At 38.6% G+C, this 27,953-nt stretch overlaps 1 protein-coding gene across 1 annotated transcript; it reads right to left on the reverse strand.

The window, feature by feature from the left end:
• Positions 1–529: 529 nt before the first annotated feature.
• On the reverse strand, positions 530–20,156 carry KDSR (3-ketodihydrosphingosine reductase). Its single transcript, XM_018076889.2, has 10 exons — positions 20,145–20,156; positions 18,554–18,643; positions 17,362–17,418; positions 12,490–12,555; positions 12,246–12,341; positions 10,987–11,178; positions 9,145–9,228; positions 6,215–6,298; positions 4,265–4,366; positions 530–3,916 (listed from the first exon to the last, which is right to left on the reverse strand). Exons 1-10 carry the CDS (start codon positions 20,154–20,156, stop codon positions 3,797–3,799), a joined length of 903 nt encoding a protein of 300 aa, XP_017932378.1. The 3' UTR covers positions 530–3,796.
• Between the last annotated feature and the right edge of the window lie 7,797 nt (positions 20,157–27,953).

Below are 27,953 nucleotides of genomic sequence, written 5' to 3' on the forward strand. Positions count from 1 at the left end.
TTGGTGCTACTCCTCCCCTACTATTATACTAGAGCAAGCTATACACTGAAGCCCTCCTACTATAGAGTTCAAACATAATACAGTGTTTCTTTATACAGCTGCATGCTCAGTGCTAGTACAGAAAGACATCTATCCTAACTATTACTTCTATTGTTTTCCACTAGGAAGAATGACCATTGCTTGGCTCCTCAGGATTCATAAGCAATTCCAGAGAGCACAAGCACTAGTTATATACTGGCAGCACCTCCAGCAAGAAAGGCTTTGTCAATTTAATCTCACTTTCATTATGGTTTGGGGATGCTAGGTCTGCTGACAATTCCCAGTTGAATTCTTTACATCCCTTCTTACCTCTGCCCTAAGCTGCTAAAATGGAGGGATATACTGCCCCCTCTGCTGTGCTACACAATTAACAGAATCCTGCTGATCTCTAATTTAAAAAAACCCCAACAAAATAACCCCCCCCACACATCCTGCAAATTAATTTAGCCACTACTCTTCATCCTCTAAAAAGAACTTAAAAGTTACAGGCTTTGTTGATTCTCCATTTATTTTGAGAAATATAAAATATGAAAACTAGTTTACAGTTCTGGCACAAAAAATGATGACGCAATAAGCACGAAGTTTCTTTTTACAAATAACGCTATATATCTTTACCATTTAAAAGTGCCTAGAGTTTTTCACAGCAAATAAAGTTTATTTACCTATGTCTTTTTTCTTAGTAAAATATTAAATCTATTTAAATTGCACGTGAACACCTTGTTGAAGTAAACTATAAGTAAAGTTATAATAAATCTGTATGTAAAGCAGACAGTCATTAGAAACTACATGGAATGGAAAAGACTATCCAAGCCTAAATCGAATCCTAAAGATTGACCAAGAAAACGAGACAAGACACTGACTGATATGGCACAAGTGATTCAATTATTGACAATTTGACAAAAAGTAATAAAGCCTATTTGAAGATCTTCACGGATTTAATACACGGCTAAAACATTTCAATGCAGAGGTTTTGTAACATTTAAACTGGCAAAATAGTTTTTCAACTGCTAAACATTTTTCCACAAGATTACAAGGCATCTCCTTCACTTTATACTGGACCTTAAAATGAGTACATTGGTAAATAGAGAATGTGCATAAGAAAACAAAATTTACACCAAAGGTTGCTGTAGTTGACAATTTACCTTGTTTTGACAGTAAAACAGTTGAGAAGTTTATCAGTTAAAATTAACATCAATAACTTGCAACAGCAGAAAATAGAACATTGAAAAAAAGATTATTTATCTTGATTCAAAAAACTTGCCTTGTTCCAATTTCCACAATTGCTGAGGGGTTCAACGTTAAGTTTCACTGTCAACACAACAACTTACACTATGCAAAATTAGGTGTTAACTGAAGTCTCTGTAGATCAGGGCCAAAACTTTCACCCAGTAGTCTTACTTCTCCTTCACAGACACTTGCACTGAATTATATCAGTCATTATTGGGAGGACTCTTCAGTCAAGAAGTAGTGAGTGGTGATCAAAGATGCCCAACCTGACACCTTTAGAGGCCCAGCTGCCACAGTGTCATGTGTGCTCTGACCTTCTGGATTATGTTTCTTAAATGCAAACCCTTTAGCATTCCAAGCTGACGATCCAAAAATTCAAGTATCCAAAGGCTTACTGGTTTTAAGTCCTGACTTCCAAGCTCGTGCTGATATCGAATAATTTACAGAAGCATTTTTTTCAAACTAGAGCACAACTGACTCACCCATTTTGGTATTTTTTTGCAGGTGGTCGAAAGAGTATTTGATTTTCATCAAAACAAGAGTTAACATCGATCATAGGGTCTGAATAGCATTAGGTTGCTTTAGGAAACACAGCGATGTTGACAATGGATGTATGATAAATGTTCCCTTATGTCATTCACATTAAGCAGCACAGGAAATACATATGCACACTAGATTTCTTTGCACTGAAGCTGAGCTGTTTAAAAATGCAGGAATACACTCTGTTCTCAAAATTAGCATTATATTATAGGCATGCACAACTTTATATATCTAAACAAAATCCGGAGGCAGGACCTAAAACATTCATGAAGAATTCAATAATGCCTCAACATTTGCAATCTAATGGAACTCAAACCACTTAAAATGAGAGTGCCAATGTGACTCTCTTTGAAAAATATGTTTGTAAACCAGGTATTAAAGCAAGTTTAGTATATGTGAAGAAAATTTAAAAGTGGTTAGCCTAATTCAGAGAGGGAAAATAAATCACCTCAATAAACTACATTCTAAGGTTTTCCAGTTAACCACCTATTACTTTTCATCTCAGTTTAATTGAATACCTCTTCTTAAATAGATATAGAGAATATCTTAACAAAAACAATCAAATTTTGCTTATTTTGGTTGTTAAATACTACTTTCAAGGAAGTGAAAGTGCTCAGTTTTACACATAATTTTAGATTTAGAGTACTGAATGAAAATGGAAAATATGACATCGAAAACACAGCAGTGCTAACAAATACAAAATATGCAGCTTTTGAAAAAAAAGCAGCTCACAAGGCACTTACTATAGTGGTCCATTTAATAAACAGTATATATAGTGCACCCTTAAAACATCATTGCTATGCATCAAGCTTTTCAGTGTTGAATGAGATTTATTAGAAACAACCACTGGGTTCTGTGTATTCTGAAGCAGCTATTGAGCAGCCTTGTTTCATGTTATGTAAATGAAACAAATTAGAAGTGGGTCATACAAGGAGAATATTTTAAATAATTTCTCATGTGAAAGCTTTTCCATGTAGTGATAAAATGAAGTGTGGAAGGCCATTCTGACACACACCTCTCTCCTCCCTCCTGACACTTCTGCCCTAAAAAGCTACATTCCTGCTACTGGAAGAGCCTGGCATTTTAATTACAATTGATTCTATCATCAACTACTTATTTGGCTCATGATTTGCAGCTTTGAAATAATGTGTATTACAGTAGCATTAAGCTACTTTCCTTTCCAGAGCAAAAACTGGCAGATTGAGTATCTGTAAAAATTGTACATTGTTTCAATGGCTTAAAATGCTGAGTCATAATCAACACATTTGATACTAGTAAGATTTTTTTTGTTGTTCACAACATACTTCAAAGGCCAGAAGAGCTACAGACCTGATCACATCTCCTAGCATTTCTCTGTGGGAACGGGTTCTTCATCTCCCTTTAGAAAGTATGCATATATTAAACCATACTTTTTAATTGCTCCCAGACTGAGAAAGCTTGGATCATACAAATGTATTTGCCATCTCAGGGTTTCCACAGTCACATGTTGGATAGAATAAGGAAAGCTGTCATTGACAGAAGGATCTGTAGATTGGCCAAAGAAAAATCTAAACTAAAAGCAGTCCCAAAACATTATCAAAAGGTAACAACTTGTTCAGGGGACTTCAATCTATTTCAGCCTGGTCTGTCATGGTACTTATTTTGTCCATAAGCACCAAAGTGAGAAAACTTAAGTATTTGTCCAGAATTACCGCATATAGTCCATTCTCAAATTCTACTCTACACATCACTTACAAGCTCTCCAAATTCTCTCCAACTCAAATCATCAAAAAAAAAAAAAAAACAACTATCTAATCCTCATTCACATTTTTGCATAGTTTGGCATTTTCTGGAGTTGTACTTTTGCTTTCTTTCATAGCTTTTGAGGGGACTCCTCTGTCACACAGGCAAGTACTTCCAGTCTAAATCCTTCAGGAGCAAAACTGAGTCCCACTTAAGCAGCTAGCTGTCCAGGACTGGTTGACATTCTTCTTTCCACTCAAAATAAAGATTACTCAGTTTTATCTGCACTTTCAGATTTTTCCCTTTGCATCATGCAGCGACGAACTATGCTGTCAAAACTTCCTAGGTAAAATAGGCCAATGATTCGAAAAATGCCCATGCAAACAACCTGGAAACAGAGAGAAACATCCTTCAATTAATTTAGGATCTTGGATTGCAGCATATTATTTAGTCATGAAATGAAAAAAAAAAAAGTTCTAGGCAGGTGTGTTGTATAACCTCCAAAAAACAAACTCATGAAAACCAACCTAACTATGTAACAGTTCATGCCTGAGTAGCAGGGGGTGGTCTTAGCTCACCCGCCAACTTCAGTTTGAAAATACTACTGCAGTTTTCAAAACCTGTCAGTATTAACAGCCATTTGAAGAAAAAACATTCAATATTCACATAATGTTCTACATTTTTAAGTATTTTGAACTATTAAAAATTGTGACAACAGGGCCTTCCCAGATCTTACCTGCTGGAGACCTTCAGTAATAGAAGTAACTGGTGACATTCCACTTGTCAATATTGACAACATGTAACCATCTGATCCAACTGAGCTGTTAAAGTTCCCTTGCTGGATGGAAGGATTAAGAAAACAAAAAGGAATTTACCCAGTTGTGGCAAATCATGATGTGTCTTATTTCAACAGTTACTCCTGATGGACACAGATGACTGTATAACTAACAAGAAATATTTTTATGTAAAAAAATATTACCTCAATTAAGAATCAAAATATTAAAAAATATTTGGGGCTATACAGCAACATTCCAAAAAGCATTCACTTAAAAATGGACAAGGAAGCTAACCTGTCTTTAGAGAGAGGTGTGCTAAATTGCTGCAGATTTTTACAAGATATAGAGGCTCTAAATTTCTTCTTGAGGCATGCTTAAAACAGATGGTGGATAAAATGCATGATGGTCTTCACTGTAAGCACGTTTCAGAGACAGAATTACACCCTAACTCTGTCAGACCACCAATCACTACCCGAATTGTGTAATAAAATACAGCTTGCATTTTGTTAAAATTAGTTTGCTTATCACATGAGATTTGGTAAGGGAGTGTATTTCAGATGTTAGGTAACAGGTCCCTCTTCATCTACATCAAGGATTTTTAATGTGCTCTCCTCATGCTAAGCACTTCAGCTGGCAGAAAAGGGGGGACTGACATGAGGAAAAAGTTTGGTTGTTTGGTTTTTAACTACTCATCAGTAAAATTGCAGCTCTATAGCTCTGACTCCCAGGCTTCTCCCCTTTGTTTCCATTACACTTTATGCTGGAAAACAGACTGTCTGAAACAGTGCAGGACTAGATCTATGGAATGCGGAAGTGAAAGGAAAAGGTGGTGTTCCCGAATCAGGGTTAGGGGTGAATCTATGCAAAGCAGTAGAGGTTATTAGATTTGATTATTTCCCAGCACACACCTGAGAGGCCTGCGAGCACACAGATACATTCTCATTTCTATTTTAGTCTCTCAGCTGATGGCTAGAGTGCATAAAGACCACATCTGAACTAATATATGATACAAAGTGCTGGAAAGTATGGTATAGAAATACCAGATTCTTAAGGTCAGAGAGGAGATTAGTTTTCTTTAAACATCAAAGGAGAATACTGTGTTGAGGTAGTACTTGCTTTTAAAACTCACCACGCCAAAATCAGATATGATTTTGTGTTTATATGCTGTATTTGTGAAAATACTGTAAAAACTTCAAAACTGAACACCTGCTGTAGATGTCTCACTGAAGGTCAAGAGTATTTGGAACTGCAAAATAATTGCAGATTTTAGGATTCAATCAGTGTGCTTTATGATCATGAAATTTCATGTTTGTTTCTTTTCCGAGGTACTCTGTTAAGCATGCAAGCGTTCCCTAGCACTAAACATTGGAAAAAAAATCCTCAGAAAAGCAGTACACCTTTAATCACTAGGAACGGCATTTTATGTATTGTAATCACTCATAAATCACATACTTTAGACAGTAAAAGCCAAAAGAGGTCAACTGCCTTCCTTTATGTATAATTATTTTTATATGAACTCATCTTCAAGAAAAATAAGACAGTACAACAAGCTTTTGAGGTTAGACAAATGGTATTTGATACATAAAAAGTCAATAGAGTTTAGTGCTTTCAAGACAGTCATAATCTACCTTTGAGACATTGCATCATACGGATGCATCATTTTATTCTGTCTATGTACAACTTCAGATACCTTTTACTTTCAAGAGATTGTATAAAATCATTTGTGGGCACAGTGGGAAAAGAAGAATAAAGCAAATAAATAAATCCTGTTCAAACTAACCAAAGAGTACTGTTTTGTGTAAATTGGTTTTGCATTTAGCTTAGCCATTATCTTATGGTCTTAAGCAAGCATGACACGTGATCCTAGCCTCTTCAACACAGGACATACTTTAGAAACATAATTTACTTACTATGGCATCTTTGACTATAACTCTGGCAACTTGTTCTGCTTGGCAAACAGATGAAGTTTCAGAAATCAGCTTCGTCTCTAAGGGCTTTAGTAAAAAAACACCAATATAAGTTTATCTAAAAACACCAATATAAGTTTAGCTAACACCACACAGGAGAGAAAAATATGCATGTCAAATTTTAGTTTTGGGTCTTTTTTCATAGATGACATCACTGTTAGCAAGTGGTATCATACTGTCACCTAAAACATACACTTAAAGATCATAAATAATAGTCTAATTTTACAAAATTTTACAAATTTTTCCTTGAGTAGTACTTTTTTTGTATATAGTTTACTATGAAATGGCTTTTTCCTCCCAAGTATTTTATTCTCAGTAGAAGCTACCAAAATGCTTAAACTACTTCTCCTCAACACCTGTGTTAGTCCATCTTTGGTTTTTTTGCCAGAAATGTAAGTAAAAGATGGGCCTTAAAATATTTTAAGATCCTACAAATCAGCTTGCCTTTTTTTTTTTTTAATTTCTCCATCTCCACACACTGGTATCTACCAAAATCCATCACTGCATTTTATTTCTTTGTGTTTTAGACCATTTATACCTTTTTACCTCATTAGAAGAAAGCAATTATAATAGTTATTTTAGCAGTCACAATTTTTTTCACCAAAAAACCCCAAACAAGTTTAGTCTGTTACAAAAACAAATGGCAAAAATATGATTTAAGGTATTTAGAAGCATGTTTGTCATTAACGTCCTTTTAACAAATAAAATTATTTGTTATAGAGATAACTGCCCAGGAAATATTTAAATGCTCAATATCTTAGAGACAGATGGTTCCACTGATGAAGCAAAAACAACGCTAAATTAGGGAGAAAGGAGTATTGGTTGCAAGTTCACTTGTAATGGCTAATTCAGTTACATTTAATAACAAAATTTAATTGAAGCATTTAAGCCTACTCAAATACTGGGACTAGTTTAATTCTCAGATTAATACTTTAAAAAAAGCACTTCCAGGGAAGAGTTGAGCAACTACAGGTTTCTCACTATCAATTTGAAGTACTACAGTAATTAAATTTCACAGAAACAGGCCTATTTCCAAATATCTGTAGAATTATGAGTTCTGATTTCATCGACCAGGCTCACTGAAACTTTTATTTTTTAGTATGTGTATTTTAAGGGGGGTCATCAGTATCTTTGCCAGCAGAAATCACATACAAACAACTTTTACATGCTTTCCTATAGTGATAGGATTTGTGTCATCAGATCTCCATTTCATAGCCCTTATTTATTTTTAAGCTTATTGGCCAGTATCAAACAGATCTGAAAGAGATAAAGGGATATCAACAGTAACTAAAATACTGCAAGTTTGGGAAAAAAATAGCAGCTGTTCTGAAGCAACAGCTAAACTTAATGACTGTAGAGAATAAGGCAGGCAGAAATCAGCCATGATTGACTAGCCTTGATCTGGCTAGTCAGCACGGCTGTCATTTGTAAAGCAGTTACCTCAAAACAAAAAAAAGCTAATTTTTAAAGACACAGAAAAGTTGTATCCTAGTTCCTGATGTTTTATTTTACCACATTCAACGATTACAGAGAAAAATGGCCCAGTCCTAAGGAAATGCAAACTACAGAGGCAGATGTTCTAAGCTAAGTAGTATTAAATAAATGCCACAACAAATGACTATCTGAAATGTCAGAGTAATGCAACGTTTCAGAGATTTAAGGTACACCATCATATTAGGAGTAAGTCACCCGGAGAGTTCATGTGGGCTAAAACAAAGCATAATTCTCTCCTTAAAAGACAAGACTTTTTTTGACAACTAAGATAAATCTCCCTGAATCTCTTTTAAAGAGAAATCTTAGATGAACAATGCATTCTGCTGGTGACTGTATTTCCCTGAAATAGGCTATTATGAAGAATAAAATCCCAGAGAATATGCAAGCTACACAAGTATCTGCAGATGTCTAATTCTGGCACTTTATGCGGATGTGTGGGAGTATACATTTAATACAGAATATCTGTATCAAGAAATGATGAAGTAAGAATTGTGTTATACAATCCCTACTGATTCCTATTCAAAGAGCGAAAGACAAAATGGAATGCAAACCCAATTTCCAATTATACGTGATGGTGCATGTTGAAAAGATGCTTGAAAAGATTATATCCTTAGATATCAGATTTCTAGTTCACAGTATGCAAACAAAAAATAAGATAGATTTTTCTCTGGTTATCTGGTGCTTTGGTCTAAATGGGGCCTAAATGTGGTTTTTGGAATTAATACTTCATATGTATGGATATGGTAGATGACAAGAGGTTACTAGAGGTCAAAACTTTCACTTTTAAGGTAATTCAAATGAAAAAGGCCTACTGCTGACACATCCTTCTGAAAAGTGAGACAGTAATTTCCACTGCAAACACAGTGCAAGAGAGTTTCCTTTAATACTAAAGAACAGCCATTATGGAACTGGGTCATTATATACATTCATACAGCATGGTTAGGCTGGCAACTGCACTGAAAGAACTGAGGTTTATTTTCATCTGTCACATCTGTCACAACAACTGCATATTATCAAAGATGCAAAATATGAATATTATATTTGTTTTATTAAGCTTTAATATCAAAACAGTGATTTTACAGTTTATTATTCCACAACAATATTCTGATTGTATGCAGGAAGACTCTGCAGTGCTTCAGATGTTAAAGGCAGGTAGTTCTTCCATTTAAAGCTAGAACAATAAACTACATGAAATTATCCTACAAGCTATATAACTCTGAGCAGTTAAAAACTGATAAAACTGAAGTGTTTATAAGTACTTCTTAAAATCTTAATATGCCCTGATTTCAAAAATACTACAGAAATAAATGAAATATAAAATGCATTGCTTATAACGAAATGAAGCTTAAAAAATTCAGTATTACTGAAGGACAATTTACCTTTGTTTTACTTTCTTCTGCAAATCCAGGTGTATCGGTATCTGGAGGATAGGCCACCGTCACGTAGACATTATAAGGTTTTACCTGTGTTTTACAAAAGTATTAAGTATTATCTTAATACTGACAGCCTTTACATGTCCCTCATGATTTCACTGATTTCTCTTGTACCCATGAAATTCAGGAAGCATGAATTCAAATTGCTTCTAGTGTTAAGTATTCAGCACTTACAAGACTTGCAGCTTTGTCAAGTGAAAAAACACAACAGCAAAGATTTTAAAAAGGGGGTTGTGGTGCTTTTTTAATAAAAGTCTGTAAAGACTTTGCAAATTATTTGATGAATCTAAGACATTTAGGAGGAATATGAAAGTAGTTTAGGTTTATAATTTTACCAATTTCATTTTTTAAAAAAAGACTAAACTATTGCCAAACACCAGTACCCAACATTTGTAAACACAAGGCCAAAAAAGCTTTCACTGGGGCACATTGACAGGCTTTTCCCTTGTTGTTTCCATCAACGTATTTTCATTGCTGGACAAATAAGAGAAAATAAACAACAAAAACATAAAATTCAAATTGTTATCTTTAAGAGGCATACTCAAGTCACAAGGCTTTTCAACTCATGGTAAAAACTTGCAAGAGGTCAAAGTCTAAGGAGACAAAAAATAAGTAGAAAATGTGAGGAAAAATGGAAGGTCTTACGTCAAGGATTGCATTTAGTTATGTATTTGTATGTAAGTGTCATGGAATTAATATCCCTTAGTGCACTACTATTCTAAAACTAATACAATGCAAATCTGTACTCCAATGCAAATAAAAAAGCTTTTAATGAAAATATTAGAGAGGGCTATGATAAAGTAAAGTGTCGTAAAATATTAAGCATTTTTATTTATTATGAAACATTCTATATTGAAAACACTGAAATACCACATCGCAGGCCCATAAACACCCTATTTTTAGTCTTGAGTAATTCAGTCTTCACAAAAATATTTGTCACCAGCCTGAAGAAAGACCCTACATTTGCGTTGTTCTATTTGGCAGACCAGAAGTGACTAGAGTCAGTCTTACCACACATTCTTATCCTAAATAAAGGCATACAACAGGGACTATATGCAAGGGTCTAGAACTAAACACAGGCACTTTTTATATAAACACTTAGCAACTCAAATATACATTCTTAACAGAAGAATAAGAAAAGTAATTTTCAAATCAGTTTTATCTGTCTTACTACAATGTACTTACCAACCTTGTTCCACTGAATAATGAAAAGGGTGTTTGGTTTTAGTCAGAACTTAAGAATGAGCTTAGATCATTGCAGTATAAAAAGCTTATATGTATCAAAATTTAGAAGGGTGAACCACTGTCAACACAATTTTTTTTTTGTGGCCAGTCATCAAATTCTAGCTTGCAAGTATTACTGTTTCATATGGTTCACATACCACTTACCATGGACTGACAAGCAAGGTGGGAATCACCAGCCTCCCCCTCATGCATCCATGTGATCTTCAGTATCATTCTGCACTTAGGACTTTGAAGAAGACTTTTACTCAAGTCTTAAAAATCAAGTCCTTTTAGTGAAAAGATTAAAAAAATGTCTGCACATGTGGGAGTCAGTTCTAGGAACAGATTCAATCTATTCCCTCTAATGCAATTGAAATCATCTTAGTTTCTGCAACCCCAGGCGAAGCAATAGGAATGTACTGCTGCCAAAAAAGGGCCAATAGCACATGGATATTAGCGGTGCTGCACAATGCAAGAAACAACTGTTTAAATGAAAATGTCCTTCACTGACAGTTTAAAAAAAATGTTTATGATCAAAATTACTTAAAATTATTGCACACATACCTCCATTTGCAGGGCTTCAGCCAACCCTCGAAGAGCAAATTTTGTTGGAGAATAAGCTGTATAACCAAACAGGCCTAATTGCCCAGCCTGAGATGATACAAATACAATCCTTCCCATTCTTCGTTCCTTCATGGTAGCGATTACTGCTCGACTCGGGTAAACACTACCCAGATAATTGACTGCCATTAATCTCTGTACAAACGATATTAATATGGTATTTGAGCCACAGATCCAGCTGTTTGATCTTACTTATCAAAATCCCCCTATTTCAGTCTGCTTTAACAATCAGGTTCACTAGATCTGTAGTTCTATCAGCTGGTAAAAGAAACAACAGTTTTTTATTCTACAGCTTCATAAACTTTTATAGTTAAAAAACTCACTTCAAGCCAAAAGAAATCCTGTCTATCTATAAGTCTTAATAGCATCCAGGATACTGATAATACTGTGAACCATATGTCCTTAAAGGAAAAAAGAATATTTGAGGGAAAAGCTAACCTGAACAATGTCCAGGAAGCAATACATTTATGCATTATGTATGAAAACATACTGAAAGTTTAAAGAGTCTTCTAAAACAGGAAACAGGAAAAATGCAATGTATTTATGCATTTCAGAGATTTTAATCTTTGCCAGGATAAGGAGAATTTCACTCTCTAGAAGACCTAAAAAACAACTGATAGTCTATACAAGCAACAGAATGGATGATTCAGACTTATTATAAAACTATACCTATTTAATATTTTCAGATTATTCAACATTATCTGTAGATGAATGGAGGTTTGAGGGCTGCAGGCATAAAGTAACCAAAATACAGATGGTTTGGGGTTGCTTTTTGTCTTTTCACCAGAGCAGCAGCTTCTCAAGCTGAAACAACTTCTGCACCTCACTACTGAACATTGATAACAGCTGAATTTTTCTTAAACAGGTTAGAAATATTTTTAAAAATCTTCACCAGAAAAAAAAATTAAACTATGTGAAATTCATTGCCTTTCACAGTGCCTTAACCTACAAAAATAAATGCCAGGCTTTTCTGCCATCTTGAGGACACTCTGTCCCAGAAGGATAATTCACTCTTCTGACCCATCAATGGACTGATAGATAGATGAGAAATTAGGGGCAACCCTTGCAAATCTAAAGATACTCTGACAGCAAGCACAAATCAAGTGTACTCCTACAAACTCTGCAAAGACTGCAATCTAATTGTTAGAATGCTTAAATAAGAAATTATCATATGATGAAATTAAAAATGTATGCTCACTCACTTCAAAAGAATTCACTTCAATATCCTCAAATTTTCCTGTAACTGATGTTCCCGCACAGTTTACAAGCATGTCAACTGGCCCCAGTTTCTCCTGAGCCTGGAAAAGGGGATAGAGGTTAAGACACTTTTTAGCAGGGAAAAAAACCTTCCTATATCACAGTATAAATTATAAGAAACTATTTCCAATAGAAATACCACACATGGATAAGGCTTAAGATACATAGGTGAATCAGTTTTTTCCTCACCTGTTTTAGAACATTCTCCACCTGTTCATAGTCTTTAGACACATCAACAGAAATACAAAGTACAACCTAGAAAAGGAAAGTGAAAGAACATTGTCACAACACACTAAGTCCAGTAACTGTTGAGTCTCAGCCTTTCAAAATGAAACAAGCCCGATGTTGTATCTTTTCCAGAAAAAAAGTCTTTTTGACAGGACAGTTTGCACCTCTGCCACACTGGAGAAAGCAATCCTTGCTCCCTCCGAGCTCCTCCCCCTCACACACACATTCTAGTATAATAAAGATTACATTAAGAACAAATGAACACTTCATGATCCTCAAAGCAGCAAGTCGTAGAAAATAGCATCTCTAATTTACTGTACTAAGATACACTATTGCCTGAGCTATTTACATGAAGTTTAGTAAAATCTATTTTAACTAAGACAATCAAAATTCTACAGTGATACATTTAACTTTCATCAGTGCTAAACAAGTCAAACCATTTGTGTGGCTTAGGCTCCTCTTTAAGAAAAAAACTACTTTTCCCCACATTGTAGAAAGGCATGGTTGCAGAGTGTTGCCCTGAAAGTGCAGCACCAGAAGTTTTGTTCCAAAATTTAGAAAGCAAGTGTTAAAAACCTGCTAACTTTAGTACTTGCAATGCACGCTACCTCCTTATTTCATAAAATATTTTTTTTAAGAATAGTAGTAAACCTAGTTGTGTACTGCTTCATGGGGACATGTCAAGGATGAAACTAAAATAAAAATTCTATGATAAATTGACTCATTGCACAGAGTTGTAAATAACTAAGAAGTGAAGTAATATTTACTCCTGGTCTCGAAATCAGACATTAAGGGGTTTAATTTGAAAGATACAGAAAAATTAAAATAATCATTGACTAAGGATGAATTGGGGGGAAGGGGCAGGCAGGACAACAGAAAATAGATGATACGGATATCTAAGTTTTCTTGTCACCTAAAAGTTAGGCCATTTCCTTGAAAGTTACTGATTAGTTTCAGCAAGATAGTCTCATGATCTACCTTTGAAGCACCTTCAAAATCAACTTCTGGCCAAAGCAAGCACTGCTTCTTTTGGGCTACCACTTACAAACTCTAAGACTGCTGCAAATGCCAGGTATTGACAAATAAGTTACCCTCTCTGCTAAGCCATCAACAGAGCTTCAGGGCAATTCCTCATCTTGAAAAGAAATCTTCTATTGCAATAAAAGGGGGGATTCCTGGATTCTTGTTCCAACTTCTATATTCTCTGTTACTTTGGTCAACTATTTAAACTCAGAGGTGAAATAAAATAAAGTTATCAGTAGTTTGTAACAAGTATCCTCATGACCACTTGTCATGGAGCAGATGGGCACAACACACACACACACACACACACACACACACACACACACACACAAAAGCTTACCACAGTGTAACTAACTGCTTTGGCAGCTAGTCATTTGTCAGTCCTGCCCCTGGTCAGACTGCGACACTTCTTAGCTGCATAAACAGAATCTGCCTGCCATTCCTGTACAGCAGGTTGGCTATTCCTGCCTCCCAGCATTGTGTGTAGTTGGACATCAGAGTAAACTTGTGGCACAAGTTATTGGTGGGACTGTATGCATCTCCCCTTAAGGCATGTACTACATTTTGGAAACATTTATCTTTTCCGTATGTTTAAAAACAAAAGAGCAGTTGAATGAAAACAACATCGATTTATTATCTGGATGTCTTTGCAAGATCAGTGAAGAGTTTAAATAAATCACAGTTCTTAATCAAAATTGGAGCAATTTGTTAATATGTCAGATTGCATAGATTATTTATATCATGAACAACACGCTCAGCAACTATCGCAACTTTTATTGACTACTATCACATTATACAATTCACCTCTCTGCTTCTATTATCATACGTTCTTTCTGCTACAATATATTAATTACCTTCATTACAAAGCATAGACTATAGATCCACATCTAGGACACAGAATATGCTACAAGAAATAGTCTAATATCCCCAGTTCTGTTTCTTACCATTTGTTTTAAATACTGCATGCTGTTGGATCACTAATAAAGCTTTCCCAATAAAGGATCAATTCAAGTCCCAGTGAAATAACTGGGAATATTCTATATCAGAAAAAGGATTTTAAAAATATTGGAAAAAACTCTAATGGCAAGGATTTTTGTTCCACTGCACACCTATATCCATAAAAGCCCCACCATCACCACTCTACATCACATGCAAACACTAAAATGTATGTATATGTCAGACACTGGTTGTCAATACAACTTGGTTTCATGAATATATCCAAGAGCTGAACAGTGACAGCAACATGCCCAAGAAAAAAAGTAATCTTTGTGGAGGATCTTTACATCTTAGCTTGATATGGGACCATTTCATGTCTTCATCAATGACACAGGCGAAGGGATCTGCAGCAAGTTTGCAGATGACACCAAGCTGAGTGGAACAACTGACAGACCTGAAAGATGGGATGCCATCCAGAGGGACCTGGACAAGCTTGAGGAGAGGTCCATGGGAATCTCATGCAGTTTAACAAGACCAAGTGCAAGGTGCTGCACCTGGGTTGGGGCAACCTTTGTTATCAATACAAGGCTGGGGGATAAACAGATGGAGAGCAGCCTTGTTGAGAAGGACTTGGGGGTGCTGGTGGATGAGAGGCTGGACATGACCCAGCAATGTGTGCCTGCAAGCCAGAAAGCCAATCCTATTCTGTACTGCATCAAAAGCAGGGTGGCCAGCAGGTCAAGGAAGGTGACTTTGCCCCTCTACTCCGTTCTGATGAGGTCCCACTTGGAGTGCTGCATCCAGCTCTGGGGCCTCCAGCACAGGAAGGACATTGACCTGTTGGAGTGAGTCCAGAGGATGAATATCAAGATGACCAGAGGGATGGAGCACCTTTCCTATGGAGACCTCTCCTATGGGAGAGTTGGGGTTGTACAGCATGGAAAAGAGAAGGCTCCAGGCAAACCCTACAGCAGCCTCTCAGTACCTAAAGGGGGTCTACAAGAAAGCTGAAGAGGGGCATGTAATAATAGGACAGGGGGGAGTGGCTTTAATGAAAGCAAGTAGATACCAATAGGAAGAAATTATTTACTGTGAGGCACTGGAACAGGTTGCCCAGAGAAGCTGTGGATGCCCAATGCCTGGAAGTGATCAAGGTCAGGCAGAGTTCCAGGATGGAACTCTGAGCAACCTAGTCTAGTTGAAGGTGTCCCTGCCCATGGCAGGGGGTTTGGAAGTAGATGATCTTTAAGGTGTCTTCCAACCCAAATCATTCTATGATTCTATGATCAAATGTAACAATCTGTCCATGTTATCCACTACCAGACACCATCCTTCTCTACACTCTTTCAGTAATCCTTTTGTACAGCTTCTCTTGGTTCAGCTACTGTCACTTCCCAGATTTTGATCTGCTGTTCCAGTGCAAGCTCTGCCCCAGACTCCCTGCTTTCTCCGGTTCTGTTCTTTGCATTTAGATCAGGCAGGCTCCCCTGAGACCATGTCCACCACTCAACAATAGCTACAGAAGAGCTGGCCTACCTATCACCTCCACTGCCTACTGCTTAACCTGGTTGCAAGTACAAAGCTGCTTCTGCCAAAGCAGTCCTGTTCAGCCCACACTTGCTCAGCCTTGAAGGTACTTTTGGAGATTTTCACTGAAACTCTTATGAACATGCACTGAATAATACTCTTTTTAAAAGTCTGCATCTATCAAGCTTGGACAGATTTTAACAAGAACATCCTGACACAGTGTTTGACAAGGGATTAACTGTAATGCTAAGCTTGGGAAACTGCTAGAGCAGCTAAAAGAAAATGGTTACCAGGATTTTTTTTTTTTTAATGGGCAAAATACAGTTTCTCCTCACCTCAAATGGCTTAGATTTTCAACCAAAGTTGATCTGAGTAAGGCAGCATGTACAGAAAAAAAATCATCTTGAGCCATTTGACAAAAACATAAGGAAGTGAAGACAAAATCTTACAAATGGAGGCATTAGGAAAATTCTATATAAACTAGTACTAACGTTATTGCCTGCAAATATTCAACTTCTTTCATTACTTCTTTTCAACAGAATATCTAATTTATTAATTCAAATCCCTTTTCATGGACAAATAAATTGCTTCTATTTGTAATCATGAAACTAACTTAGTTACTAAGTGACTTTCATGATCGACAAAGTTCTGGAACACAAGAAAGGAGAAGTCAAAGATATCAACAGTTTCAATATTATTTCCCCTCTCCCTTCATTATTAGTACTGAGAAAAAATTGTTTTAGCATTTCACCTCGAAGTTGCATGTTTTGAACACAGCAAGCTTACCTATTCTAAGTACTTCTGCAAGGTCTAAATCATTGCCTCTAGGCACAAATGCGTTATCTATTCAGCAAAGCAGCTTCTATGTTTATTAAGTCTCAGAACTTCACAAATTTAACTTGTGTATCTGTTACAGTACTTTGCCAGGAAAAGGAACACAAGCATGATGTAGTGAAATAAACCTGGGAACAAATATCTACACTTCTTTCCCAAAACAAATGCAAAAAGCAAGATATTTGTAGAAAAAAAAAATTGGTTCTTCCACTTCATCTTAAAGAATAAAATGCTTATCAAGTGACAGTAAATTGCACTGATCCAAAAAAGCATGCTACACCTACAGCTGAAGAAATCTTTTACTAAAAAAAGCAGCCTAACGCACTAGCTAAGCAACATCAAACATAGCAAGAGCTCAGAACATGTCATGTAAACAGTCTGAATCTTGAATTCAAATACTGAGTCCTCATTTATTTTTGTCAAACAGTTTTGTTTTAAAGACAGGACTACAAAACTACTTTGTAGTGATTATCTTAAACAAAACACACAAGCCCCTCTTACCAGGGATCTTACCTGCTTGTCATTAACAGAATACTTTTCTATTTCCTTCTTTGTCTGCAACAGCTTGTTCTGAAATGGATAAAAAGACAGCTAAATCACTGTCATTCTGAGAGCAATTTTAGTCTTCAGTACTTCAATAAGGCTTAAAAACATCCCCTAAAGCCCAAAGTTACCCTTCACTAGTTAAAGTATTTTAGTGTTGTAATTTTAAAGACTTATGGACATATGATCAAAACATTAAATTTATCAAGCTATCAGAGCTCACTTATCTGTTTTTCACTTAGTCCTCCAAAGCCAGTAATGACTTCTATAGATTTAATGCTTTTGTTCCATACTACAGAGAGCACCTAATGCTGTAGAAAATAATTTTTCTCCTTTATTTTGGCTCTATTTTATATGTATGTGACATCACATAAACTTTTCTGAAGAACAGTCACTGTCATGAAATCACAGTGACAAACCTAAAATCTGGTAAATTCAAATTGCCATAATCTTTTCAAGAAAAATTCTGTTAATTCTGACTACATTCAAGGTTATGCAAAGTAAGTTGTCTAGTGTAAGTCAATTGTCAAAGACAGCTGGGACAGAGAGCCAAAAAATAGTTATATGCTTTTATTTCCCAAATATTTTTTTTCTCTACAAGTAAAATAACAGCCCATTCCGAAAACAGAGTCATTCCAACTACATCTGAATACCCTTAGTTAAAAAGACCCCAAAACCAAAAAGAAAAACAAACCCGACAAAGCAATCGTTTTTCTTCCAAATCTTCCAATCCTTTTTCCTGATGATGATGAGTTTTTCACTAGTAAAAAATATAATGCTGACTAGACACCAATATATTCTGTGAATTTTAGGAACTGTTTTTAATCCCCCAGTTGTCACTGTAGGGAAATTCTACAGTTTTAAAGAATATGGGGTTTTCCTGCTTTCGTCCTCTGGCACAGATCTAAGTGAAATAATGAATGCCATTAACAGAAGCAATAGCTCTGGCAAAGTTTTAAGGCATGCTAATCACAAATTCTGTGTTGGGCTATGCTTCCTAAAAAGGCAGCCACCTCTGCTATTCAAAGGCATTAATTTGGAATGCCTAGGGTCCCCTTACAATATACACCAAAGAAGTATGAATAATTATCAATTCCAAAATTATCCCCCACCTATATTTTGTGAACAGAGTTTAGCCGGTAGAAAATACACATACACTTACCTCATCTCTTGCAATCAGTGTTATGAAAGCACCTTGCTTATAACATTCAATAGCAATACATTTTCCAATTCCACTGGAGCCTCCAGTTACCTAAAAGTTATTTGAAAAAGGCAGCGTTAGTCCAATATTCTCATTCCTTCTCCCATATGTACAAGTCAAATGAAATGAAACTTCTGAAAACATATTGAGGTTAAAATATTACATGATGAGATACAAATACAGAAGATACTGTTAGCTTACTTATTCAGTATGAATGAAAAATATGATCTGAGTAGACTGATGAATCTTTGTTTCTACCCCAAACCCAGTTTTACCTCAGTGGCAATTTTTGCTCATTTTTTATGTCAGGCACACTTAGACCCACTCCCACGTCAGCGCTCTCACATGCTTTTGACTAAGTCTGTATGCTATTTCTAAAAGCATGTTGCTAGAAGCTTGAAATCACTATTAGTGCCATAATAACACAATTACATACCACCCCTTCATACCTGTCACAGTAGAAGTTATTTGTAAAATTGGCAATTGTATAGTGCCTTCTGAAGATATCATCACATAAACATAAATAGAAAATACCTTCTTTCTTATTAAAGAAAAATTCCACTAACTCAACAGTTGTCTCTGTGTGGTATATTTGTCATTCCCCCAGTCTGGACCCTGATCTGCCCCTGTGCCATCCCTCAATTTCAATGTAGTGCTGTTTCCAGCACCTAAACTTCTGCAACCTTTTCTTCTTCCTCCAAACTGTAACACTGAAGTAGTCTTATATGTAAACAGGAAGTTAATATTTTGTCTATAGACAAATGCAGGGATGACTACAGTTGTCCATCACATGGAGGACACGTGCCAAATTATACCACTATACAGGCTAAGGTCACCTTACCACCTCTCTCACTAACCTCAATAAACCTAGCTATGAACTACATGTGGAACAAGATGCAGATAAAAACCCTGCCCTCTCTTTTTGACTAAAATAAAAATGTCTGCCTGACATGCCTGTTGATGACTTGGATCATTCTCAGTCTGCATGTGCCTTTGGTTTTCAAATAGACACTGGTATCTTCCTTATATACCCAATTTATTTGAATTTTTCTTTAACAACATATCAAGAGTCATACTGAGAAAATACTAGAACAAAATACCTAGAAGCAGTTATTGTAAAAAAACCCATGTTGATGAAATGAGTTAAGAAATACAAATTCCCTACTAACTGGAAAAAGATGAAATTCAGATTTCTCTGAAAATCATCATCTTTTGCTTTTTATCAAAACCTTGCCAAAGACTCCAGAGAAACACATCACCTCCATTTTAAGAAAATGGAGGCATTGAGCTAATTAATGTAAGAGCAAAGATCCCAATTTCTAACTACACACCCTATCAAAAGCCTTGTGTCATGTCCTCATTTGCCAGTGCCTCAGTTTTGTATTCAGAGATGCACTATCCACAAAATTCTTTCCACTCCTGGAGGCAGTAATGTCAGAAGAGTCAGAAGTACATTCCCATGAGTCACTAAACTCTTCTTTCATTTGAGTATTTTACCACTTACTTTCAAATACAGCTTAGTGCATATCAAATAATCCCAGCAAAGACTTACAACACTATCCATGGTTTCTGGTTGGTTCATCTTCAGCCACAAATGGGCCAAGAATGGGTGTAACATCCACAAAGACTAATTTCAGCTCTTTAGGCTTCCTCTGTTATTAGAGAGAACTGCTTCAGATTAACTTCTAACTGACTCTGCAAGATTAGCTTCACACCACACTAACCTCTGAGGATGACTCCAAGATGCGTGTCCTGTTCTAGAAATGTGAAACCTGGCTTGTAGATTATCAACCAAGAATGACTGCTTTCAGAGTAAATGAAGATGGCAAGAGTTGCAAGTGTTAATTAATGATTTGGGACTTCAGCGGAACCACAGAATTAATTTAATGCTTTGTTATGGAAAGAAGTCACAAATACACTAAAGTTTTTAAAATACATTGTGAGATTTCAATACGTATCTGAAAAAATAATGGGATACATTCGATCAGACCTCAGTTCCACAGCACTTGAGAGATGCTTCTACAGATTTTCAACAGCAGCAAATACACAAGAACATGAACTAATCAAGGTGCATGGTAGATTGCTCCAATTCTAATTTTTGGCGTAGCACTGCAAGACAGCTGATTACTACCTGCACAAACTGGTGAGTATCATGAATGGGTCAACTACACCAAGTGCTTGAGGAATTTTCTGCAGGTGAAGGTACTGGCACCAAGTCTCCAGCTTGTCAAACAAGGCTAATATTCATTTCAGAAAGACAAGGTCTGAAGCCATGCAAGAAATGGAAAAAGGAAGTTTTTATTTACAGTCATACCCAAGAACACTGGATAGGGCTCATGTCAGATTGGTCGATGACAAAATGAAATATCAATTAGCTGGGAACTTTAGCATTTAGGTGGGAGGCTGTTACAAGCATGTGGGCGGTTGTTAGTAATATACACATTCTTCAGGAATGTTAACCATGAATGCTAATGTAAAAAAAATCCCTAACACTAGTGAAAAAGTGAAGTCGGCCTAAGCACATCTATGAAGTCTGTTAGGTAGCTAAGTTACTAACACAGATGCTCAGAACTAACAGAAGAGCACATATCGACCCCATTAAAGACGACATTATTATGGTAACTTACCATTGTGGCCAATGGTTCTACACTGTATCTCATTTGTATCCAACATTTGAATTGCCACTGATCCCATTTTTAAATTTCACTGTAACCCAACATCAAAGGAGTTAGCAAAAATAAAAAATCTGGTCTCTGCAACTCAAATCACAGACTAATTTTTTGACAAGAAGGAACAATTAAATCCTAGTATTAACTCAGATGTTCAGAATGCAGCACTACCAGGTCTTGAGCAGTGTTATTGAGCTGTTTCTATGTTTAAGAATACATCAAACTAGCTGTTCATAAAAGCACCTGGCTCCAACTTCTGAAGCTACAATTCTTGATAACAGAGTTCAACTTTAGGGTTTATTTCCCCCTTATAAATGGAAATAGAGGGATGAGGTACAGCGAATTGTTCTGAGTTTCAAATTTGAGATACTGGAAATTCACTTCAATTGATGAGACAGTCCAACTGCAAATTAACAGAACTGTCATTAGGAGTAATCAAAATCAAAACCTGGTATGGTATCTCCAACAGAACTTATTAACTTTCACTTAGAACTGGATGCAGGCTGGCTTCATGCTTTCAGACAGTGCTCCAGTAGAAGGTATTTAGTTCTACTGAAACAGAACATCCCTTTAATCTGGCGTAAGTGGTTAGGATGCCTGACTAGACTCAAAATGACCTCCTGTCAAACCACGTGGATGTATCCAAACCACAGATCATATCAGCCCCAACACAGGAGCTACAATGTCGAGACACCAAGATTGGCCAGCCTTAAAGTTGGCTGCAGTTATCTATCAAGTCAGGTTCTATGCAGAAGTGGGGAAATTACTTCTGGACTAAAGACGACCCATCTGCAGGAGGATTTGGCATGACCATCCTGAACTACATTCACATGAAAGGGTTCTTGTCAATCTGCACAGGAGACAGTGCCAAGCAGATAATATCTTTACATTTCCTGCCATTGCTAATCCACAAACTTTGATAAAGTGCATTCATAACACTGAGATCTCAGCGTTTCGGTGTTTGTGTTGGGGTTTTTTTGGTGTTTTTTTTTTTGCTTTTTTTGGGGGGGTTCTTTGTTTGTTTGTTTATTTTCTTTTTTTTTTTTGTCACAAATTTCAACTTGGTTTTAGAAAGACTAAGGCTGAAACAAGAGGAGGGGACTACCAATAAAATTTCACCAAAGATAGCTTTCAAATGTCACTCAGGAAATTTACAGAACGCTGCTTTTGCACTGACATCTTAAGTTTTTGTTGCATTCTTCTCCATCAAGCAAAGTACTTCTGTAGAAAAAGGAAAAGAAAAGGCACAGAGAACATGTATAGAACAGGCATAACATCCCTGACAAATGTGATACAAGTGAGTACAGTGCACATGAAGCAGTGGTGACTGTCTTATCCTTTTTTCATATTCCTATCTACCATTATAACCAGCTACCAAAATAGCTTACTCTTACAGAATCGACGACACGTACTAGTATGTAGCCTGAGACCCAAGGAGAGAGTTAAAGCCAATGGCAAAATAAAAGATGTATAAAACAGTCTTCTGAATTTCAAAGTATAGAGAAGTTCAGCACAAGGAGCAGCAGCTCTACAGCACAAAAGTAACTTTTATATCCTTTATTTGAGAACATTTTCCTAGACATGTTAGAAATAAAAAAAAAAGAAAAAAAAGTAGTATTAAACATCTAAAAGACATTCTGTTTAAAATAAGCTAAACCTGATGCCTTAGCCAACTTGAGAGAAGTCCTTTTAATTAAATGATGCTAAGTGGGGCCACAAAAATACATTACAGATATGGGCAGAGGGGGAACCCACAAGATTAGACGATGAGTAACTCAGAGTTCTGCAGACTCTCACTCTGAATAGCAGTCCTATTCTTTTCTAAGAATAAGAGATTCTTTATAATTCTATGATTTCTCCAGAAACCATGTCTCGCCTTACACAGCAAGTGTAAGAGTCATGCTTCCATCATGCAAATGACTCTGGGAGAGGACAGAGGGGAAAAACACACAAGTTTTCTGCTTCCAATTCCTATCCCAAAAGGCAGGCAGAGTCAGTTACTTAGCCATAATTCAAACATCTATTAACCATAACTGCTAGGAGTGAAGAAAAAAATATTTTTTCTGAAGGATTAGAAGTGAAAAGAATGCTGACTTCAGTTGAAAATTCTACAATTGGTATGTAACAGCCTCTTAAGTTGCCCAATGATCTTCCTTCAGGAAAGCAACAGATATATTTTCATCATACTTTCAACAGGCCCCCAGAAAGAAGAGTTTGTAGATAAGACTGATTTTTTTCTGCTTCAGAAAAGCAATTTATTGAGGTATATCCTGAAAAATTATATTTACTGTGCAATGACAATCAGTCTCCCTCTGAAAGGGCTTAACCAGCTAAACATACAATTTGCAGGTCTTTATTCTTTTATTTATTTCAAGACTGGGTTTAACCGAGGCCTGATACTTAAACAGATTTTGCTGGTTTTCTGTGAGAAGACTTCAAAGAAGTCCTTAGATAATGCTATGGTCCTTAAATATTTTTATGAAGTCTCTCAGTCATTTCAGTAGCAGAGAACATTTACTGCCAGCATATGATGAAAGAATTCACTTCATACACACAGAGTGGAAAGCCTTATTGAACAATATTTCTGATTTACATTACCATCATCCAATATTTTTCTTTATGCATGACATTAGAAAATTTGAAATCCAAATGTACAAGTGTCCAGCATTATTAACAGCATCTACAAATCTAAGAAGTAGTGAACTCTGGAACAACTGTTCCATATTTCATTAGTTTTCATGAACACTTTAAGAGCATAACTGAAGTCAAAAATCAAACAAGTAATTCTGCAAATGGTGACACCAATAAAACTGTCTGCCCGCAGATTTCTATTTGTGTAATCAAGTTAGATATATCTACAGCCTTTTCCTCCATTAATATATTCTTGTAGTTACTTCTCTAGCTAAACTCCTAATTTTATAAGACATGCAGGAATACTGTTCTTTAGACTTCCTCTTGTACCAAATTGAACTTAACTGCTAATATAATTAGCAGCAACAGCTACAGGGAGGCTTCTCCAACAAGAACATTCTCATAATTTTCAATGTGAAATTTTTTAAATGAAGCATTCTGATTCTGATTAGAAGAACCAGCAAAATTAACTTTTAAAGTGTTTAATCACTATACAGAATGAACAAAGCTCTGGATAATCATTGTATATATAAATAAAACCAAACAAAAAACCTGAAATAAAATCTATTTAACTTTTTATGTTTGCTATTCTGTTTCTTCATAAAAGTCACAGAAGACCCTTAAGTCTCCTTCACCTTTGCTTCTGCACAGTACTGAAAGGTTCCTCCTTAATAATCATACTCTTGTGGGGAAAGAGCCATAACCTGAGAACCTTAAAGCAACCTTGAACACACCTCACACAGAGTATGATGCTGTAAAGCCAGAAACAGCATGCAAGTAACACCTACTGCATAAAGTAACTTGGAAATACTATTGCAACTCGGACAGATCTAAATTACCCTGAGGACAGCTCCATCCTCCAAAGAGGAACTCCAAAAATAATAACAATAAAACCCCAAACAACAGGCATCATACAGAGCTCAAGAAAGAAAAAAAACACCAAAAAAATCCAAACCCCCACCAAACAAAAACCTCCAAAACAACCCCCAAAAACAAAATCTAGCAACCAAAACCTCAGAGTATCTGTAAACTCACTTATACCTAAAAGATCTCACTTCAGGATTATCCCAAACTCCCACTCTGATAAAAGGCATCTCCAAGCACTACTCAGCCTTTAAAGTAAATTTAACCAAACAGTATACTACATTTTCTCTGCACAGAACATACATACCCTGGGGAGTTAGAGCTGAGTTTAAAAAGCTGATGCTAGGACTATGAATCTTTGAACTGCTTAACTCATTTGCTCTTATGCGTCCAAATTCATTACTTTTCAACCTGAAAGCACCTGGGTAGTGCTCCCCTTTCCTCCATCCCCCTTCCCCAAGCCACAAACTCACACAACTTCTAGTGGCGTACCACTCACGGACTGTTTTAACAGCACGTTCTTCTGAAGGCTTCTTTCTAAAGGCTTACTTTCTACTACCTTGTCAAAATACTGCTCAAAGGTATCGATATCTACGTGCTTAAAGATGAAAAGATGCCCCAGTGCCATCTGACCACTTCCTTTGTATTATTTTTTTTTCCGTTTCCTCATACCTGGCTTGGTTTCTTAGACCAAGGAAACAATACGTTTTTCCTTTTGTTTATGAGCGCACCCACCAACCCTTACCCCCCACCACCACCATTTAAATATCTTGGGAGATGTTAACAGTAAACAAAACTCGAGGTAACCGGTGACTTGGAGAGCGCAAAAGGAATGCCTCAAAAAGCCAGCGTTGAGACTGGAAGATGGTGACTCAGACCATCGCCTTAAGCCAATTGGGACACACAGCGGTTGTCAGAGCCATCGGGACAGGTCATTTCCTTATCACCCGGGACTTGTGGCTCCCGCCTTTTGGTAGCTCGGGGTGTCACCGCCAGCTCGCCAGGATTCCTCGCGATCCCGCGGGCACCCCTGCGCTGAGGCTCCCCGGCCGCCCAGCCCTCCTCGGGGCACGCTGCACCCCCAAACCTTCTTCCCCGCCGAGATGCTCCCCCGCTCCGCAGCGGGATTCCCGCAGCCACCCCTCTGGCTCCTCCCGCAGCCCGCGGCCCCCATCTCGAGAGGAAGCGGCATTTCTTCTCCCTCCGCCCGTCCCTCCCCAAGCGGAACACCCACGGCGGGGGAGGGGTGGTCTCGGAAGCCCCCCCGCCTCCCCAGCGCCGCAGGCCGAGCGGCTGCGGCCGCCGCTCCCTCCTCCCCGAACCGTCCCCCTTCCGGGGGGCGCCTCCCTCCCTCACACGACGGTGCGCGCCGGGCGCAGCTGAGAGACTTGGGCTGATGAGCGGCGACAACATGTAGAGGAGGAGGACGAAGGCCACGGATGAAGGCGGCGGCCGGAAGCAGCATGCTCGTGCTGCGCCGGCGAGGACGAGTGGCGGCGGTCCGAGCCCCTGGGGCGGGCGCTGCGGGGCGGGTCGCGGAGGCCGCCCGTCCGCCTGCCCGAGGCCCGCGGGCGGGAGCCGGCGGGAGCGGGGACGGCGCTGCCCGCGGCGGGGAGCGAGCGCGGCGGAGGCGGCGGGCGAGGCGGGGAGGAGCGGCCGCGCGGCCGCCGCGCCGGGCCCTGATTGCTGCGGGGGCGGGGGCGCGGGGCCCGCGCTTCGCGGATTGGGGGCGCGGCGGGGCGTGAGCGGCGCGGGATTGGCGGAGGGGCAGGGCCGGGCCCGCAAGATTGGAGCCCGGGCTGTTTTGCGGGGTCACGGGTCGGAGGGGCAAAGGGCGGCGGGAGCGGAGCGGTGCCCTCCCGTAGGGCCTGGCGGGCGCCCCTGCGGGCGGAGCGGCGGCGCTGCCCTGCCGCCCCCCACCCCTGCCCGCGGGGGTCCCTGCCGGAGCGGCACCTCGGGAGGGGACCGGGGAATCAGCCGGCCTTTGCGGCGGTTACCGACGGCTCTTAGCGGGCAAGGGGCTGCTTGGGGCGGTCCCCTGCCCGTGGGCTCGCCGCTGCCGCCCGCCCAGGGATGGGCGGTGCCCGCCGCCTCGCCACGGAGGCGTGTGAGCTCGGGGTTAGCCCTGAGCGCCCCGTCCCTGGGGAGGGAACAGTCGGGTGCGGGAGGGGAAGGGGAGAGAGGGGGTGATGTTTGGGCGATCATACAGAATGTTTTGGGTTGGAAGGGGCCTTAAAGATCATCTAGTTCCAAAGAGTGTGCCGATGCAAGGGACACCTTCCACTGGACCAGGTTGCTCAAAGCTGCGTCCAACCTGGCCTTGAACGCTTCCAGGAATGAGGCATCCACAGCTCCTCTGAGCAACCTGTGACCAGTGCCTCAGCACCCTCAGAGTAAAGAATTTCTTCTGTATATGTAACCTAAATTTCCCCTATTTCAATTTGTACTTGTTACTCCCTGTTCTGTCTCTACAGTTCCTGGCAAAGAATCCCTCTCCATCTTCCCTGTAGGCCCCCTTCAGATTCTGGAAGTCTGCTAGGAGGTCTCCATGCAGCCTTCTCTTTTCCAGGCTGAACAGCCACAGCTTTCTCAGTTTCACTTTCTCCAGCAGAGTGCCACAAAGATGATTGAGAGACTGGAGAATCTCTCTTGTGAGGGGAGACTGTGGGAGCTGGGCCTGTTCAGTCTGGAGAAGAGAAGGCTGAGAGGGCACCTCATCAATACCTATAAATATCTCAAAGGCGGGTGCCAAGAGGATGGTGCCAGACTCTTTTCGGTGGTGCCCAGCGACAGGACAGGGAGCAGTGGCCATAAACGAAAATACAAGAAGTTCCACCTTAGTATGAGGAAGAACTTCTTTACATTAAGAGTGGCAGAGCACTAGAACAGGCTGCCCAGGAAGGTTGTGGAGTCTCCCTCTCTGGAGACATTCAAACTACACCTGGACACGTTCCTGTGTCACCTGCTCTAGAGGACCCTGCCCTGGCAGGGGTGTTGAACTGGATGATCTCCAGGGGTCCCTTCCAACCCTAACAACCTCTGTGATTCTGTGATTCTCAGCCTGTCAAAGTATGCCAAAATATGGCAATATCTAGCTCTTATCTTGCCTTTCTCATGCGCTTACAAAAACATATTAAATATTAAGCACCCGTTTGTACACAAACTTTTTAATACATTACCTGAGGTTACCAATTGAC

The sequence above is a fragment of the Manacus vitellinus genome, unplaced genomic scaffold (assembly GCF_001715985.3).
Source record: "Manacus vitellinus isolate BGI_N305 unplaced genomic scaffold, ASM171598v3 scaffold_33_pilon, whole genome shotgun sequence".
Taxonomy (NCBI): Eukaryota; Metazoa; Chordata; class Aves; order Passeriformes; family Pipridae; genus Manacus; species Manacus vitellinus.

Coding starts and splice junctions, on each gene's coding strand:
- KDSR (XM_018076889.2), bottom strand. Junction 17,419..18,553: donor CACTGATTGCAAGAGATGAG/GTAAGTGTATGT, acceptor TATCCATTTCAG/AACAAGCTGTTGCAGACAAA. Junction 6,299..9,144: donor CAGAAGAAAGTAAAACAAAG/GTAAATTGTCCT, acceptor TTTTTACTAAAG/CCCTTAGAGACGAAGCTGAT.